The sequence below is a fragment of the Amblyraja radiata genome, chromosome 1, assembly GCF_010909765.2.
Source record: "Amblyraja radiata isolate CabotCenter1 chromosome 1, sAmbRad1.1.pri, whole genome shotgun sequence".
Taxonomy (NCBI): domain Eukaryota; kingdom Metazoa; phylum Chordata; class Chondrichthyes; order Rajiformes; family Rajidae; genus Amblyraja; species Amblyraja radiata.
The window spans coordinates 27,752,533-27,772,004 of record NC_045956.1 but is presented as its reverse complement, the minus strand read 5'-3'; the positions used below and the strand labels follow the sequence as shown (position 1 = coordinate 27,772,004).

Sequence of the window (19,472 nt, the reverse complement as noted above, 5' to 3'; positions counted from 1 at the left end):
ATCGTGTATCTGCACTTCTAGATCCCTCGGCCCCAAAACACTCCCCAGAGCCTTGCCGTTTATTGTGAAGGTCCTGCCCTGGTTTCAGCAAAAATACAACCTCACGCTTATCTGCATTAAAACTCCAGTGATCAGTCCTCAGCCCACTTGCTCAACTAATCAAGATCCTGCTGTAATTCAGGTCTCAGCTCTGCCTGGAGGGATGAATCCTATGAGACAAGTGTATTCTTTACATCTGGGCAGTCACGGTGGCGCAGTAGTAGAGTTGCTGCCTTACAGCGAATGCAGAGACCCGGGTTCGATCCCGACTACAGGTGCTGTCTGTACGGAGTTTGTTTGTTCACCACGTGACCTGCGTGGGTTTTCTTCGAGATCTTCGGTTTCCTTCCACACTCCAAAGACGTACAGGTTTCTAGGTTAATTTGCTTGGTAAATGTAAAAATTGTCCCTAGTGGGTGTAGGAGAGTGTTAATGTGCGGGGATCACTGGTCGGCACGGACCCGGTGGGCTGAAGGGCCTGTTTCCGCGCTGAACTAAACTAAACATCGCTGGTACTCTCCATTCACAGCTGCTGAGCTCAGTTACCATGAGTGCTACACGTACCACGATAGTGAAGAACAAAAATGTTTCCCTCAAGATGAGATGCCATTGCCTGGATGCCCTACAGTATTTTAGTTTAATTCCGTTTAGAGATACAGCACAGAAACAGTCCCTTTGGCTCACCACTTCCACGCCCACCAGCGATCCCCACACACTTGCACTATCCTACACACAATTTACAATTTACACCAAGCCCATTAACCTACAAACCTGTACGTCTTTGGAGTGTGGGAGGAAACCGAAGATCTCGGAGAAAACTCACACAGGTCATGGTTAGAACATACAAACTCCGTACAGACAGCGCCCGTAGTCGGGATTGAACCCGGGTCTCTGGCGCTGAAAGGCAGTAGCTCTACCTCTATGCCACTATTCCGTCCGTATACGTGAAGCTAACACGCCAACTCCATTTTGATGTGTTACATGGTGCAAACTGAAGACAAGAGGTGATGCCGAAGGAAGAACAGCAAGGTTATCCAGTGAATTGGCCTCCACTGCCTTCTATGACAGAGAATTCCACAGATTCACAACTCTGGGTGAAAAGGTTTTTCCTCATCTCAGTTATAAATGGCCTACCACTTATTCTTAAACTGGTTCTGGACTTCCCCAACATGGGGAACATTGTTCCTGCATCTACCCTGTCCAATCCCTTAAGAATTTTATATGTTTCTATAAGATCCTCTCTCATCCTTCTAAATTGCACTCAGAAAAGCAACAAACATAACAAAGGATCATATACACCCTGGGTCTTTCCCTCTTCCCCTCTCTCCCGTCAGGCAGAATATACAAAGCTCGATCATCAAATTTAGGAACAGCTTCTTCCCTACTCTCATCAGACCACTGAACGACCTCATAAGCTAAGGGTGTGGCCCAGATCTCCCAGCCTACCTCATTGTGGCCCTTGCATGCTTTCTATCTGCACTTTCTCTGGGGCTGTAACACAATATTCTGCACTCTGGTTACTTTTCTCCTTGCACTACCTTTTCTTCTTGATTATGGTTTAATTGTGCTCATGTATAATATAATATGGGTGGTCACGGTGGCGCAGCGGTAGAGTTGCAGCGAATGCAGCACCGGAGACCCAGGTTCGATCCTGACTACGGGTGCTGTCTGTACGGAGATTGTACGTTCTCCCCGTGACCCGCGTGGGTTTTCTCCGAGATCTTCGGTTTCCTCCCACACTCCAAAGACGTACAGGTTTGTAGGTTAATTGGCTTGGTAAATGTAAACTTTGGCCCTAGCGGGTGTAGGATAGTGTTCATGTGTGGGGATCGCTGGTTGGCGTGGGCCTAGTGGGCCGAAGGGCCTGTTTCCGTGCTGTTTCCCTGAACTAAACTAAACGAAACTTGATTCGATAACATGCAAGATGAAGTTTTTCACTGCATCTCGGTACACTTGGCAACAATAAACCAATACCTGTACCAACCGCTTATCAGGTACGGACAGTAAATCTGGAGAGAGAAACACAATCGTCCATTGTTTGTACATTCCCTGCATATCCATGTGCCTATCTAAAAGTCTCTTAATATCTGCCTCCACCACAACTCCTGGCAGTGGGGTCCAGGCACCCACCACCTGTGTAATTTATTTTTTTTTGCCCTGTACATATTCTTTAAAATTTGTGCCTCTCACTTTAAAGCTATGCTCTCATGTGTTTGATGGGGCTCATGTTGTCAACATCCCCGTCAAAGACATGAGAGCCCTGTCAACTGACCTCAGTCAGGCGGACGACAACAAACAGGGCCAGCAGCAGGAATAATGCAACCTCAGTCGCCGCAGCTTGCAGCCCTAATGCAACCTCAGTCGCCGTGGCCTGGTGTCCATCCGTTTGCATGCACCGTTTTCAGGGCGGGCACCTACGGTTGTCGAACCGGATGGCATCTCCCTGCTGCGGCTGAATTCGGAAAACCTAACTGGCTACAGCGCCTGGAGGGTGTTACATAACCTCTGCTGCTTCAAACGCAAGAAGAAGAAGATGTGTTTCTCCACCCTGGGAAAAAGGTTCTGACTGTCTACCCTATCTATACTTCTCCCAGTTTTGTATATTTAGATTCATATACTTTCCTTTCTGCACATCTAATTTCCCATGTGTTTGTCAGCTGGGGAAGAACTGATTTCACCATCCAGTGCTTGGTCCATGACCTCACTGCTGGGCACTTCAAGCACATCTTCGTGGACATTACCTCCCTCACTGTAACAAGCACCTCTCTTGGAATAATCACAGAAATCTCTCTTGGAAAATTAGTGCCTAAGCGACAGAGAACAGCATACAATGAATTCATAAGATTTTAAGTGATAGCAGCAGAATTTGGCCATTCGGCCCATCGAGTCTACTCCGCCGTTCAATCGTGGCTGATCTAACCCCATTCTCCTGCCTTCTCCCCATAACCCCTGACACCCATACCCCTGACACCCGTATTTATCTCTGCCTTAAAACGGTCCATCGGCTTGGCCTCCACAGTCTTCTGTGGCAAAGAATTCCACAGACTCACCACCCTGCTTCCTATAAGGATGCAATCTTCTTTTTCTCAATTTATAATCTGTTCTCAAGATGAGACCTTCTGTTCTGAAATGCTTTCTTTCTTCACAAAATAAGTTTTTTTTTCTCGGTTGATTGAAGTCCTCCCACGCACTTCCTCCATTGCCTGCAGTATTTTCTTCCCCTCCCCAATCTGGTTACAACTATCACAGTGCAGTGGGGCAGCTGATAGAGCTCTTGCCTCACAGCGCCAGAGACCCAGCTTCGATCCTAACCTCGGCTGCTGCCTGTGGGGAGTTTGCACATTCTCCCCGTGATCACGTGGGTTTCCAGTTTCTCCCCACCACATCCCAACATAGGTTAGTAGGTTAATTGGCTGCTGTAAATTGGCCTTTGAGTGGAGGTAGATAGTAGAATCTGTGGGAAGCTAATTTGTTTACTTTAGTTTAGTTTAGAGATACAGCACGGAAACAGGCCCTTCGGCCCACCGGGTCCATGCCGACCGGCGATCCCAGCTCATTAACACCATCTTACACCTACTATGGACAATTTTTACATTTACCTAGCCAAATACACACACCTATATACACACACAATGCACGCTTATACAAAGTATACAAGGCAATTAACCTACTAACATGTACGTCTTTGGAGTGTGGGAGGAAACCGAAGATCTCGGAGAAAACACACGCTGGTCACTGGGAGAACGTACAAACTCCGTACAGACAGCACCCGGAGTCGGGATCAAACCCGGGTCTCCAGTGCTGCATTCGCTCTAAGGCAGCAACTCTACCGCTGCACCACCGTGACTAATATGGAGAGAATTAAGCTGAATTACATTAGTGCAGGATCATCAGGGTGATTTCCCTGCCAAGCCTTGCATGGAAGCACTGCCAAAACGAAGGGACATTTGGGCAAAATGCCGGTGAAACCTCTCCAATTTGATTTAGAACTTCGGGAGAGGAGATGAGAAAATTATAGTGGAAAGAAAAATAAAGGTCCATCTTGTAGGGTTAAAAATCCACCCTCTGAAAGTTTATTTAAGTCCTTGCCTGCCTGGAAACAGATGGCTATTCCCAGAGGCAAAGACTGAAGGGACTCCAAGTCTGTCTTGACGTGGCATTCAGTCAGATTTGTTATAGTTTAGTGGTGGAGAGTTTCACTGATGTTGCCATGGTTTCACGAGTTCAATTTACCAGTTTCATTAAAGAAATAACACGGTCATGGAATGTGCTGTTTATACCTCTCTGCGGTACATTATGTCAAAACATTTTCATGTGAAGAGGAACAGATAAATTTGCCGAACTGCTGCTTACTCATAAATTAGAAAATATTGCGATTCTATCATTCATTTAATTTTGCTAAATATTTGGACTTCCAATTAACGTTTGGAACATTGATAGCAACATTTTAATTATCTTAACCGTGGATAGCAGGAAAAAATTGAAAGAAATGTCCCTATTTCAAAATAAAGTCAAATGGATGTGCAATTGTGTAAGCATGCATGTGTGGTTGGGGAGCGTGGGTGATGTGTGGGAGTGTTAGGGGGGTATGTGGGTGTGACTATACGTGGAGGTACTAATCAGAACAGTCATTTTGTGCTTACACAAACAAAAACAAAACAGTGAACAAACGAGGAAGTCATTCTTGACATTGTTTTTTCTAAGGATACTGTTATGTCTAAGATAGTTGCCCCAAATCAAGTACAGATTGAAATTATTTTTTGTGTGCTGAGTTTTGTGGCTAAAGACACACAAGCAGAACCATTCATTAACTTTGTTTGGATTTTACTGGTGGAAATTCCTGTCCAAAATCACGACATAAGCTGGCGGGTATTTCTGGCATCCATGTAAAGAGGGAAAGCAACCGAGTGTCTCTTTATTTAATAACATTGCAGAATCGCTAATTATTTAGAATATGAACCAGGAACCGCCTGCAAGCGATTTCAATCAAATGTCGATCCAGTTACAGAAAGCAGGAGGGTTGATAGAAATATGGGAGCAATGAAAAGAAGAAAAAGAGATAGAAGTTAAAAACTCGATTACTATTTATTTAGAAAATCAACAACAATTCAGTTTAGTTTGTTGTCACTTGTACCGAGGTACAGTGAAAAGCTTTTGTTGCGTGCTAATCAGTCAGCAGAAAAACAATCCACGATTACAATCGAGCCATTTACAGCGTATAGATACATGATAAGGGAATAATGTTTAGTGCGAGGTAAAGCCAGTAAAGTCTGATCAAGGATAGCCTGAGAGTCAGCAATGAGGTAGATAGTTGCTCAGCACTGCTCTCTGGTTGCAGTCGGATGATTCAGATGCTGGGAAGAAGCTGCCATATTGTCCTTCTCTCCTTCAATATTTAGGTTTGAAGGAAGTTTGTAAAATTTGCTTATGGAGATGGAAATGTATATAGCATAGACCAGGCTCCTCAACCAATTACATCTGTGGCCACCATTAAGTACCCATCTGCGCATTTACCAGCCAATTAACCATGCCATAGACATTAATGGGCAGCAATTAAGACATCATCTGCGGTTAAAAGGAAAGGACAAGCTCAAATTTATTCTGGTGGGGTTACAGATCAAGTTAAGCAAAACAACACAACTTTCAGTAATTTAAATTGAAAGAAATTAACTGCATCGCGCACTGGGATGGACGGGGATTGTGGGAAATTCTTACAGTGAAATGTTTATTTGCTGCAGCACAACTGAATATGTAAACATAGTACATTGCAAACAATATAATAAACGAGGAAAACTAGTTCAGTGTGCGCATACACACACACACACACACACACACACACACACACACACACACACACACACACACACACACACACACACACACACACACACACACACACACACACACACACACACACACACACACACACACACACACACACAAAACAATCAATAATAGTGCAAATAGACAAAACCAATGCCCCCAAATCTACGTAAATCAGAGCTTATTTGGAGGTTGTTGTGCTTAATAGCCTGATGGCTGTGGGGAAGCAGCTGTTCCTGAACCTGGCCAACATAGTTTTTTTTGGTTCCTGTACCTTCCCAATGACAGTGTATGGCCAGGGCAGTGATGATGCAGACTGCCTTTTTAATGCAGAGACTCCTGTAAATCCCTTCGATGGTGGGGAGGCAGAACCTGTGACTTGGAGAATTCAATGTTCATACCATTGGTTTTGTTCACCACATTTTGGTTTTGTGCTCTTCATCAAAGCCTATTAGGGTTTACCAAGCTAAAATGTTGACCGGTCATCTTTCAACGAATGCTGCCTTAACTGCTGGATATTTTTGGCAATGGCCTATGTTCGTGGGAACAACTTTTAGTGGTAAATGGACTGAGTGGGACCCGTTAGGTCCCATTTTCACAAGGGAGGGCTTGTCCCCCAACACAATATTCCACCTGTCCACCAATTCCAATATTGGTGGCCAGTGGGGGGGGGGGGGTCTGGTTTCCTGAGGGCTGGTATGGACATTGTGGGCCAAATGGATTCTTGGGCTGGCAATTCAGTCACTCAGACCTGGTGGGCTGGCAGCTCAGTCACTCAGGGCTGGTGGGCTGGCAGCTCAGTCACTCAGGGCTGGTGGGCTGGCAGCTCAGTCACTCGGGACTGGTAGGCTGGCAGGTCAGTCACTCAGGGCTGATGGGCTGGCAGTTCACTCACGGCTATTCCTTGAAATTCCATTTCAAGCACAGTGCAAGCCATCACATTCGATTTCACAGCTTTTCAAGCAGAGTGCAGGCCACCACATTCGATTTCTCAGCATTTCAAGCAGATTGCAGGCCACCACATTTGATTTCACAGCATTTCAGGCAGAGTGCAGGCCACCACATTCGATTTCACAGCATTTCAGGCAGAGTGCAGGCCACCACATTCGATTTCACAGCATTTCAGGCAGAGTGCAGGCCACCACATTTGATTTCACAGCATTTCAAGCAGAGTGCAGGCCACCACATTCAATTTCACAGCATTTCACCAGAGTGCAGGCCACCACATTCCATTTTACAGCATTTCAAGCTGAGTGCAGGCCACCACATTCAATTTTACAGCATTTCAAGCAGAGTTGCAGACTACCAAATTGCCAAACAACTCATTGCATTGTCTTTAAGGGCTAACAAATCATTTATTGCAAGTACATTGCAGACTCACCGTTCAGTTGATTCACAGCTTATAATGACAGTTGTGGCCTCTCCCTCACAATCTTCCAGAGTGATTGACTCATGTCCAGGCATCCAAAGTTTTATAGTCCTACCTCCCCCCCCCCCCCCCCCCAGAAGGGGCATTACTTTCACCATGGCGATTGACAGGCAAGAGGACCAATAAGCTGAACTCAAGGTTTTTAAAACGCTCATAACTTTTTTATTTTTCATCGATAGGAAAATTCCTCGCGGCTGCTTCATATGAGGAGGATTGTGAGTAAGATGGCCAAAAATCATAGCGATATAGGGTAGCGTTTTTTCTAAAATCAATATACAGTCCAGACAGGAAGTGGTCAAGATGAGACTTTTAGTTATATAGATTGTACCTTTTACAGTGCAGAAACATCCTATGATATTTCACAGGGCTGTTACTGAAGGGAAACAAGTTGCTGATAATTGATGGTATTTCATTCATTTAAATAGAGCACCAGACAAAGAGACGACCCTTGGATCAATAAAGTAATGGTGGTGGAAGCACATAGCAGGTCAAGGTATCCAACGGCCCAACATCCAGAAACACACGTACCCTTTTCAGTTTTAGAACATGGAACGTAGAAAAGTGCAGCACAGGAATACACCCTTTAGCTCACAAGGTAGACACAAATTTCTGGAGTAACTCAGCGGGTGAGGCAGCATCTATGGAGAGAAGGAATGGGTGACGTTTAGGGCCGAGACCCTTCTTCAGACTGATGTCAGGGGGGGGGGGGGGGGGGGAGATAAAAAGTAGGCGGAGAGAGCAAAACTAGTAGGAGAACTGGGAAGAGGAAGGAGGGAGAAAGCAAGGGCTATCTGAGGAGTCGGAGGGAAGGAGGAATCACAGCGAGGGAGCAGCGAGAGAGCATGTTGCTGAACACTCGTCGGAGAGAGGAGGAGAACTTCTTCAAAGTAGACCTACTATGAGGAGATTTCGCAGCGGAGTGAACAAAAGTATGAGAATGAACTGCAGATGCTGGATAAAATCGAAGGTATTGCTTTCTTTCTCCTTCCCCTTTCCACTCCCCCTTCCCAGTTCTCATACTAGTCTTACTGTCTTCACCTACTTTTTCCCACCCCCACACCCCCCCCCCAAAATTAGTCTGAAGAAGGGTCTCGACCTGAAACGTCACTCATTCCTTCTCTCCATAGATGCTGCCTTTAGCTCACAGTGTATGTACAGAGCATGATGCCAAGCAGAACTAATTTTGTATGCCTGCACATGATCTACAGTATCCCTTTCTATTCCCTGCAAATCATTGTGCCCATCTAAGAGGGTCATAAATTTCACTATCAAATCTGCCTCCACAAGCGCGTCCGAACATCCGCTACCCTCTCTGCAAAAAAACTTGCCCCACACTACTCCTTTAATCTTTGTTATGCCTTATGGGCCTGTCCCACTTAGGCGATTTTTCAGGCGACTGCCGGTGACTGTCAAGTTGCCGGCAGTCGCCTGATAAACCGGCAACTGGAGCGGCGACTGTCAGAATGGAACACACACACACACACACACACACACATACACACACACACACACACACATCACTTCTTTCACAAGCCCGTTATGCAGGCAGCGGGAGCGCTGGGGCAAGCGGGGGGAGCGCTGTCTGAGTGAAATTCACACGATGCAAAGCCAAGGGTAGTAGAGACCGAGAACAAGGAAACACACCGCGATGAACAGGAAGGTTGGCATTGAAATTAAGATGGCTAAAGCACAGTGTACGGTAAGTCCTTTAAATGAGGGAGGAGAGGGAGGAGTAGGGGGGAGAAGGAGGGAGAAGAAGTGGAGACAACTATTAAGAAGCCAGAGATACACGGCTGTGAAGCTCGGCGGACAGTAACAGCACTGGTCGGTTAACCTTGGTTCTGAAAACTATTGCTTACATTTTTTTTCCCCAATGAGTCAATAAAATTCACCGGTCAGCACCGGCTACAACCTACGAGAACCTTCGACCTCCTGGCAACCCACTAGGACCTCATGGCGACCAAACTATGGCACGAGAATTCTCGCTACTCACCATGGCGGCTTCATTCTGGTTGCTGCTAATTTTGCAACACGTTGAAAAATTTGTGGCGACCATAATGAGGCCGCGACTAGTTCACAGAATGCGGGAACTCCTCACGACCATGAAGGCGACTCCCCGGCAACCATCCACGACCATGTGGCGACCATGTGGCAACCACATAGTCTCCTGCGGTCCCCTAAAGAGTCGCCTAAGTGGGACAGGCCCATTACAGTCTTTGACATTTTCCATTCTGGGGAATAAAGGTTCTCATTGCTTATCCTATCTAGGCCTCCCATTATTTTATTTACCTCTATCAGATTAAGAATAACGGGTTGGACATTTAGGACTGAGATAAGGAAAAACTTTTTCACCCAGAGAGTTGTGAATCTGTGGAATTCTCTGCCACAGAAGGTAGTGGAGGTCAATGGATGTTTTCAAGAGAGAGTTAGATTTAGCTCTTAGGGCTAACGGAATCAAGGGATATGGGGAGAAAACAGGAACGGGGTACTGATTTAGGATGATCCACCTCATATTGAATGGTGGTGCTGGCTCAAAGGGCCGAATGGCCTACTCCTGCACCTATTTTCGAAGTTTCTATGTTTCTCCCCTCATTCTCCGATGCATCAGAAATAATAATTCAAGTTTGTCCAATCCCTCTTTATAGCTAATCTCTCTAATCCAGGCATCATTCTGATAAACCTTTTCTATACCTTCTCCAAAGCCTTCATATCCTTCCTGTAATGGGGTGACCAGAACAATATACAATATTCCAAATGCGGCCTAAGCAAAGAATTACAGAAGGTACACAAAAATGCTGGAGAAACTCAGCGGGTGCAGCAGCATCTTCAGATATGGTTTCCTGGCTCCTATAATGAAATGCCCTAACTCATGAAAGCAAGTATCCCAGACATCTTCTTAACCACTCTATCTACTTGTGTTGCTACTTTCAGAGAACTGTGGATTTAGACCCCCAAATCTCTATATATTAATGCTGTCAAGGATCTTTACATTAATGGTATACTTTCCCCTAACGTCCAACCTCCCAAAGTGCAGCAGTTCACTTAAGTTTAGTTTAGTTTAGAGACACAGCGTGGAAACAGGCTTTTCAGCCCATCAGCGATCCCCGCACATTCACCCTATCCTACACACACTAGGGACAATTTACACTTATACCAAGCCAATTAACCTACAAACCTGCACATCTTTGGAGTGTGGGAGGAAACCGAAGATCTCGGAGAAAACGCACGCGGTCACAGGGAGAACGTACAAACTCCGTACATACAGCACCCATAGTCAGGATCGAATCCAGGTCTCTGATGCTGTGAGGCAGCGACTGTCGCCCCTTGGATTAATTTCCGTCTACCACTTCTCCGCCCATTTCTGCTGCTGATCTCCCCCCCACTGTATACTTTTACAGTGTTCCTCACAGTCCACAACTCTAGCAATCTTGATGTCACCTGCAAACGTAACAATCAACCGATTTACATCCATGTCCAAGGTAGACAAAAATGCTGGAGAAACTCAGCAGGTAAGGCAGCAGCATCCATGGAAAGAAGGAATATGCAACGTTTCGGGTCGAGAGCCTTCTTCAGACCAGTCGGGGGCGGGGGTGGGGGGGTCGGGAAAAAGAAAGGAAGAGGCAGAGACAGCAGGCTTGTGGGAGAGCTGGGAAGGGGAAGGGAAGGCGGGAGAAAGCAAGGACTATCTGAAATTGGTGGTCAATGTTCATACTGCTGGGGTGTAAACTACCCAAGTGAAATATGAGGTGCTGTTCCTCCAGTTTGCGCTGGACCTCACTCTGGCAATGAAGGAGGTCCAGGACAGAAAGGTCAGATTCGGAATGGAAGGGGGGATTGAAGTGCTGGACATCTATTTCCATGTTATTTATATCTAACAGAGGTCCCAGCACAGATCTCTGTGGAACTCCACTTGTCACAGACATCCGATACAGAGTGAATAACCGTGTGCGGATGTGGCGCCGATGGATTAGAAGTCGAAGCAAAGAAGTGGAAGTCAAATAACCGAATGGGAACAAAGCCGATACGCCAACTAACCGAAAGGGTGGGACGCCTAAATGCAAACTAACCAAAAGGGCGGGACGCCTAAACGCCAACTAACCGAAAGACTGCATCGCCTAAAAGCAAACTCACCGAATAGCCGCTCTGCTGAAAGGCAGCATCACCTACAAGCTAACGAACCGAATGCCGCTCAACAGAAAAGTTAAATAATGGACACAACATTGCCAGCGGGCGGGACTTGTCAGCAATTGGTCCAGACCCCCACGTCCATCACATCACTGTGGAGGGATGAACATTGTCCCACACCTCCGCTCCACCCGACCCGCAGCCTGCGGAGGGTGGCCGTGGGAGAGTGGGGGCTGCTCCGAGGGATGCGCATCTTCGGCCGCTTACAACTTGGTGCTTGGGTTCAGATTGCCCAGTTACCTATAGCTTGTGTGGGAAAATGAACCCCACCTTCCCATCTCCACCGGCATTCGGTTAGTTGGTTTGTAGGCGACACCGCCTTTCGGGTAGATGGCATTTCGGCAGAGCGTCCATTCGGTGAGTTTGCTTTTAGCTGACGCAGCCTTTCAGTTAGTTGGCTTTTAGGCGTCCCGCCCTTTCGGTTAGTTTGCATTCAGGCGTCCCACCCTTTCGGTTAGTTGGCGTTTTGGCTTTGTTTCCATTCAGTTATTTGGCGTTTCGGCTTCGTTTCCATTCGGTTGTTTGGCTTCCACTTCTTTGCTTCGGCTTCTCGTCTGTCGGCGCCACGTACGGGTAACTAAATAACACCCTTCCACCAGAACCCCCTGTAGTAAGTCACTTAGTAGGTTAGTTCTGAATTCATTCAACCAAGTGACTGTGTATCTTAAACTTCTTGATCAGCCTACGTGGAACTTTATCAAATGTCTTGCTATAATCCATGTCTTACTATAATCCACTGCCCCATTCTCGTCAACCACCTTCATCACCTCCTCAAAAAACTTGATTGTTAGTAAGACGTGACCTGCCGCATACAAAACCTTGCTGACTGTCCCTATTTACTTCATTCCCTCCCACAATGGAGTAAATCCTATTCTGAAGAATCGCCCCTATTAGCTGCCCTATCACTGAAGTGAGGCTTACAGGCCTACAATTCCATGATTTGTTTCTACTTCCCTTCTTAAAGAAAGGAATAATATTGGGGACTATCCAGTCCTCTGAGACCTCCCCTATGGTGAGAGAAGGTGCAAAGATCGTCGTCAATGCTCCTGCAATCTCCTTTCTTGCCTCCGTTAATATCCTGGGATAGATTCCATCAGGCCCTGGGGATGTATCCACCTTAATGCTTTTCAAGAGCCCCAGCATCATCGTCCTTGCGATCTCAAACTGCGCTTGCTTATTGGTATCCTCCACACTAATCTCACTGTCCACCACGTTCTTCTCCTTGACACTCCTTGTAAACTGGTGTATGTAACAGTGCTCACAATGGCATTTCCTCTACATTGGAGAAACCAAATGCAGATTGGGTTTGTACTTTCAAAGTACTTTCCCCCATTTAGTTCACAAGGGTGACCATGAGCTTCCAGTTTATTGCCACTTTAATTCTTCTTCCACATCCATTCTGACCTCCCTTCCACCATTCACTCCAATTATGCCGAATATAAACTTGAGGAGTACTTTTTACTTTATACATTATTATTACATGTAACTAACTACTGTGAAAAGCTTTGCTTTTGTCTACAACCTGGGCGATAAACAAGTGTCTCCACGTGTTGGCGCTGACAAAGTCAGAAATGTAATGAACAGTCCTATCCGCTCCTCGCCTCGCCAGTTCCCCTTCGTTCACGACGCCACACCCTACCCATTCCAGGCCCCCTTTGTTCTCGGCGGCCCTCTGCCAGGTCCACACATTGCTCTCACTCTTGGTCCCTCCTCACTCAGCCCCTCCTCATTCTTGGTCCCTCCTCATTCTTGGTCCCTCCACACTCAGCCCCTCCTCATTCTTGGTCCCTCCACACTCAGACCCTCCACACTCAGCCCCTCCTCATTCTTGGTCCCTCCTCACAGTCCCTCCTCATTCTTGGTCCCTCCTCACAATCCCTCCTCTCTCATTCCCTCCTCATTCTTGGTCCCTCCACACTCAGTAAAGCGACGCGACGCAGCCTTTCGGTTAGTTGGCTTTTAGGCTTTTAGGCGTTCCCACCCTGTCGGTTAGTTGGCGTTTCAGCTTCGTACGCTTTCGGTTATTTGGCGTTTTGGCTTAGTTTCCATTCGGTTATTTGGCTTCGACTTCTTTACTTCGGCTTCTCGTCCTTCGACGCAACGTCCGGGTACCACACACCCTATCACAAACATATCCTATTGTTTTCTCCATCCTCCTCATATCTACAACAAACACACATTATTTTTTCATTTTTCTAGTTCTGATGGATGGTCCTGTATCCAAAATGTCATATGTTTCTCTCCCCACTGATGCTGCTTGACCTTCTGAGTCCTTCCGGAAATTTGTGTTTTTGCAGAGAAATTATTCTAATGCAGCTTTTCTATAATCTGAGAATCTCCCAATTCATCCATTTAATGGTAGATACACAGTTTCTTGAATTGGATATTTAATTTAAACAACAATTGTGAACATTGATAACACAACTGTCATTTTTAGTTTTGTTTAGAATTTAGAAATACAGTGCGGAATCAGGCCCTTCGGCCCACCGAGTCTGGTGCTGAAAGCGCTGTAATGATATGATACTATACAAGGATAGTATGGCGCAACACAAATTTGGATTTAAATCCAAGTATGGGTTGGGTTAGGTGGGTGGGGGGGGGGGGGGAGGGGGAGGTGGGTGGAGAGGGGGGGAACGAGGGGCAGGTATAACTCCACTTTTTTCTTTTTTTCCTTTTCCTTTTCCTCTCTTATACCTTTACTCACTTTGGCCACACTACTTTGTTAGTTTAGGGGTCCTATCTTTTCACTTTTCACCTTTTCCTTCTTTCTCTCTTCTTTTCTCTCATTTTCAGGTTAAAAGGTCAAAATTGAAGCTGTACAATAATTGTATAATTTTACATTACGAATATTTTATTCTTGTACAATTGTTAATAAAAATAATATGATACTATATGATACGATAGAACTTTATTTATCCCAGAAGGGAAATTAATTAAATTTGCCAACGGTCATAAAAAAACACAAAATCCATGAAACATGAAAATAAAGTGACAAATGGGAAGGCTTTGAGGATGTGCAAAGATTTAGGTGGGGGTGGGGGAGGGGTCAGTCTCAGTCTCAGTCTTCAGCTTCAGGTTCCTGGGAGTCAACATCTCCGATGACCTCTCTTGGACCCACAATACCTCAACTCTGATCAAGAAGGCTCACCAGCGTCTCTTCTTCCTGAGGAGACTGAAGAAGGTCCATCTGTCTCCTCAGATCCTGGTGAACTTCTACCGCTGCACCATCGAGAGCATCCTTACCAACTGCATCACAGTATGGTATGGCAACTGCTCTGTCTCCGACCGGAAGGCATTGCAGAGGGTGGTGAAAATTGCCCAACGCATCACCGTTCCTCGCTCCCCTCCATTGAGTCTGTCCAAAGCAAGCGTTGTCTGCGGAGGGCGCTCAGCATCGCCAAGGACTGCTCTCACCCCAACCATGGACTGTTTACCCTCCTACCATCCGGGAGGCGCTACAGGTCTCTCCGTTGCCGAACCAGCAGGTCCAGGAACAGCTTCTTCCCGGCGGCTGTCACTCTACTCAACAACGTACCTCGGTGACTGCCAATCACCCCCCCACCCCCCGGACACTTATTATCACTTATTATTATTTATTTAAATCATTTGCTATGTCGCTCTTCCAGGGAGATGCTAAATGCATTTCGTTGTCTCTGTACTGTACACTGACAATGACAATTAAAATTGAATCTGAATCTGAATCTGAGTCTACCCCACGACAGAAGGGGGAGGAGTTGTATAGTTTGATAGCCACAGGGAAGAAGGATCTCCTGTGGCGTTCTGTCCTGCATGTTGGTGGAATCAGTCTGTTGCTGAAGGTACTCCTCAGGTTGACCAGTGTGTCATGGAGGGGGTGAGCTGTATTGCCCAAGATGCACCAAAGCTTGTGGAGCATCCTCCCCTCCAAGACCATCTCCTATGAATCCAACTCCTCCCCCAGTACGGAGCCAGCCTTCCTGATGAATTTGTTGATGCTATTGGCATCTGCGGCCTTCGCCCTGCTGCCCCAGCACACTACAGTGAAGAAGATGGCACTGGCTACAACCGATTGGTAGAACATCTGCAGCATCTTGCTGCAGACGTTGAAGGAACGGAGCCTTCTCAAAAAGTGCAGGCGGCTCTGTCTCTTCTTGTTCAGGGCCTCAACGTTCCTGGACCAGTCCAGTTTACTGTCCAGGTACACTCCAAGGTATTTGTACTTCCTGGTAAACTGCACATCCACACCATTGATGGAGACAGAGGACAAGGGTGTTCCTCTCCTCCAGAAGTCTACTATTAACTCCTTAGTCTTGCCGGTGTTGAGCTGCAGGTGATTCAGCCCACATCACTCAACTAAGTTGTTGACTACACCTCTGTATTCAGCTGTAGGACAGAAACTATCCCACTGCGCCACTGGTAATTGTTAAATGTTAATTGTGAAATCCAGCCAATACAACCATTGATAGATGCCAAAAATGCTCTGTGTTACATTCAATCCAGAGTTACGAATAAATAAATAAATCATATATGTGCATTATTTCAAAGAGAACCAAGTATTTCCCTCTATTGTTACTGTAGGGAAGTAGTTTCAGTAAAGGTGACAACTGATTAAAAGTGCAAAATTATAAGGAACTTCTGACCTACTATACAAATCTCTACAATGCCGATCAGTAAATACCTATTCAAAATCACTCTGTCATAGATTAAAATTTAATTGAACCATATCCAAGGTAACATTTGAAACTACTACAGGCCTGTATTACACAGGGATCTCAAAAAATACTTAAAATCTACTCAGTAAAAACAATCACTGCGGAATTCTAACCAAGTTAACCAAACACTGCATTGATGAAAATAAAGCATTCTGAGGCATCAGAATTCAATTTGTATCTCAGAACCAATATTTCTAGCAGCAGAATAAATCTCCTTCTACTCTATCATTAATTTGGGAAAGTATCTTCTCATGAACCAATCTGAAGATCTCTATTTGCATTTGCAGACATTTCAGTGACTGATAATCTAGCTTAATCATAAGCATAAATTTCTCCAAATCAGTTTGTATTCTTTCAGTTAAATGTTAAGTGAGAACAGTAATATACTGTATATAGTGGTTAACTTAATGGTCTAGAACGCAGAAGCACAGACTAAATATCTCGAAACAACTGTTCAAATTCCATTGTGGCAGCTGGGAATGTAAATTCACTTAATTAAATAAATCTGGAAATGGAAAGCTAGTTCCAGGACGGCACGGTGGCGCAGCGGTAGAGTTGCTGCCTTAGAGTGCCAGAGACCCGGGTTCGATCCTGACTACGGGTGCTGTCTGTACGGAGTTGATATGTTCTCCCCGTGACCAAGTGGGTTTTCTCCGGGTGCTCCAGTTTCCACCCGCATTGCAAAGCCGTGCAGGTTTGTAGGTTAATGGACTCCTGTAAGTTGTCCCTTGTGTGTAGGATAGAACTAGTCTATGGGTGCTTGCTGGTCGGCGTGGACTCGGTGAGCTGAAGGACCTGTTTCCATGCTGTATCTCTAAACTAAGTTAAACAACGTTGGCCATGAAATGGCCATCCATTGCCCCAATGTTTTTAGTTTAATTTAGCTTAGTTTAGAGATACAGCACGGAAACAGGCCCTTTGGCCCACCAAGGCCGCAACGGCCAGCGATCCCCGCACTTTAACACTATCCTACACACATTAGGGACAATTTACACTTATACCAAGCCAATCAACCTACAACCCTGTATGTCTTTGGAGTGTGGGAGGAAACCGGAGATCCCGGAGAAAACCCACGCAGGTCACGGTGAGTACGTACAAACTCTGTACAGACAGCACCCGTAGTCAGGATTGAACCCGGGTCTCTGGGGCTGCAAGTGCTGTAAGGCAGCAACTCTACCGCTGCTCCACCGTGTCGCCGGTGCAGTTACAGGAAGCAGTTGGCATCTTCGCCTCCCTTGACCAAAATGTGATTCCGGATCTCTGGCAATCTAGGTGACTTTCAGCTGTCATCTGAAATAAGCCAAAGCACCCAACCCCCACCAACACCAGCTGAACCTAGATGCAAGCAACTGCAGAAGCTGGTTTACTAAAAAATATACATAGTGCTGGAGTAACTCAGCAGATCGGGCAGCATCTCTGAAGAATGTGGATAGGTAACTCTTTGGATCAGGACCTTTCTTCAGACTGATTGTAGAGAGCTGAAGCTAGACTCCTGGGAAGAAGGCAGGTCATCATCTTCAATAAATTTCAATTAATGATGGGTATTAAATAAAGCCTTGGTAGCAATGCCCAATATTCACTTATAAATGGAAAGAAATTAGTTTGAGGATGGAAAGGCTTCTAAACATACACTGATCTGGTCCAGTATTTATTTGATAATGCTATAAAACACTAGGGAGACTCTGGAGACGCAAGGAATTGCAGAGGCTGCGATCTACGGCAGCTTTTGCAGATGCTTGAAGCTTACTAGTGGTGAAAAGGAGACTAAAGAATCTCAGAAAAGGAGAGGAAAAGTGAAATGTAAAGACGGAGGGAGGGAAATGGGTGGAAGGGGACCCTACTGACCTTCCCACCAATACCCCCCCCCCCCAACGACCATCAGAAGTAAGAAGAGTCCAAAGCTGAAGCCTGTCCATTCCCTTCACAGATGCTGTATGTCAGGCTGAGTTCATCCAACACTTTGTGTTTTGATAAATTAAACTCAGTTCTTTTCACTACTTTTGCCTCGACTTTTTAATCTCCTGAAGGAAACTTATAAAAATGTTCCTTAATCCTAAAATGAATCTATCAGTGTGCATTCATTATTAGGTCAGCTAAAACATGTCTGATCATTGTCGACCTGTGTTATTTCATAGTAGGACTTTTTTTAAGCAAATCCGCAGATTCTGTGCAATTTACTGAAAACTCTGTTAATATCCTGAACTGAAATATAGTCACGATTGTTGAGATCAGTTAATACCAGAGTTGGCATGATGATACCGGAGAAATGAGCAGAGAAATGGAACCCTTAACAATCTAGTCTGAAGAAGGGTCTCGACCCGAAACGTCACCCATTCCTTCTCTCCAGAGATGCTGCCTGTCCCGCTGAGTTACTCCAGCTTTTTGTGGTCTACAGTATCTTCGGTTTAAACCAGCATCTGCAGTTACTTCCTACACCTAAACCATGCAAACTGTATTCGAGCACTGTATCAGAAGAAGGGTTCCTGACTTGTTAATCCACCCATTTCCAGAAAGTGGATCATTTGTACAAATGATAAAGACAGTAAACGATAAAAAAATAAAAGAATAAATGCAACTTACCGGCAGTAAATCTAACCAAATGTATATTGCCCAGAATACATAGAACACAGTGGTGAACATTTTGGTCTGCTTCTCGGGGACTCTCAGCATTAACTGAGACAGAAATCTATGACTGCATCTGTGGAGACCGCAGCACTTCCAGGAAGATTTATAATTTTGGTTCTGTGTGAAAAGAGGAACTTTGGAATGAAGCACAGTGGGCGGATGACACATGGTTGGCAGGAGCATTTAGGGAAATCTAGAGGGAGGGACGTCATGCAGCATAGGTTTTAACGCAATGCAAGGAGACAATAACTGTGTGTACTAAACCTGCTGGGGAATCACCAGCAGGTCATTCAACCTGATGATTTGATTAGGGGTGCAGATCATCTAAGCAATGCGAAGCGACTGAAAACAAATGGAAATAATTATGGTGTAGTGTGCGCATTATGAACTGAGTAAACTCCCAATGTCAGCTGCACTCTCATGAGAAGAAGTTGGTCAGAGGCCAGGAACTGTAGTACAGGCATTTTGCTAATATGTGCTCCATGAGACAAGTTGAGAGAGGGCTGGGAATAGGTTCTCAGCCAGTCCACATGGAGGGAGCTGGCATTTGATGCCAAGAATCGGAAGGAGCTCGATAAAGAAGTTTAGTTTAGAGATTCAGCGCAGAAACATGCCCTTCTGCCCATCGAGTCTGCGCTGACCAGCGATCCCCGCACATTAACCCTGTCCTATACCCACTA

General features: G+C 45.6%; 1 protein-coding gene across 1 annotated transcript in view; it reads right to left on the bottom strand.

Moving 5' to 3' along the window:
• Positions 1 to 19,000, bottom strand: part of LOC116971871 — a 44,614-nt gene extending 25,614 nt beyond the window's left edge. Inside the window, exon 1 of the mRNA XM_033019049.1 lies at positions 18,748 to 19,000. Within this exon, the coding sequence (XP_032874940.1) occupies positions 18,748 to 18,975 (228 nt within the window). The 5' untranslated portion in view covers positions 18,976 to 19,000. The remainder of the gene's footprint in view (positions 1 to 18,747) is intronic.
• Between the last annotated feature and the right edge of the window lie 472 nt (positions 19,001 to 19,472).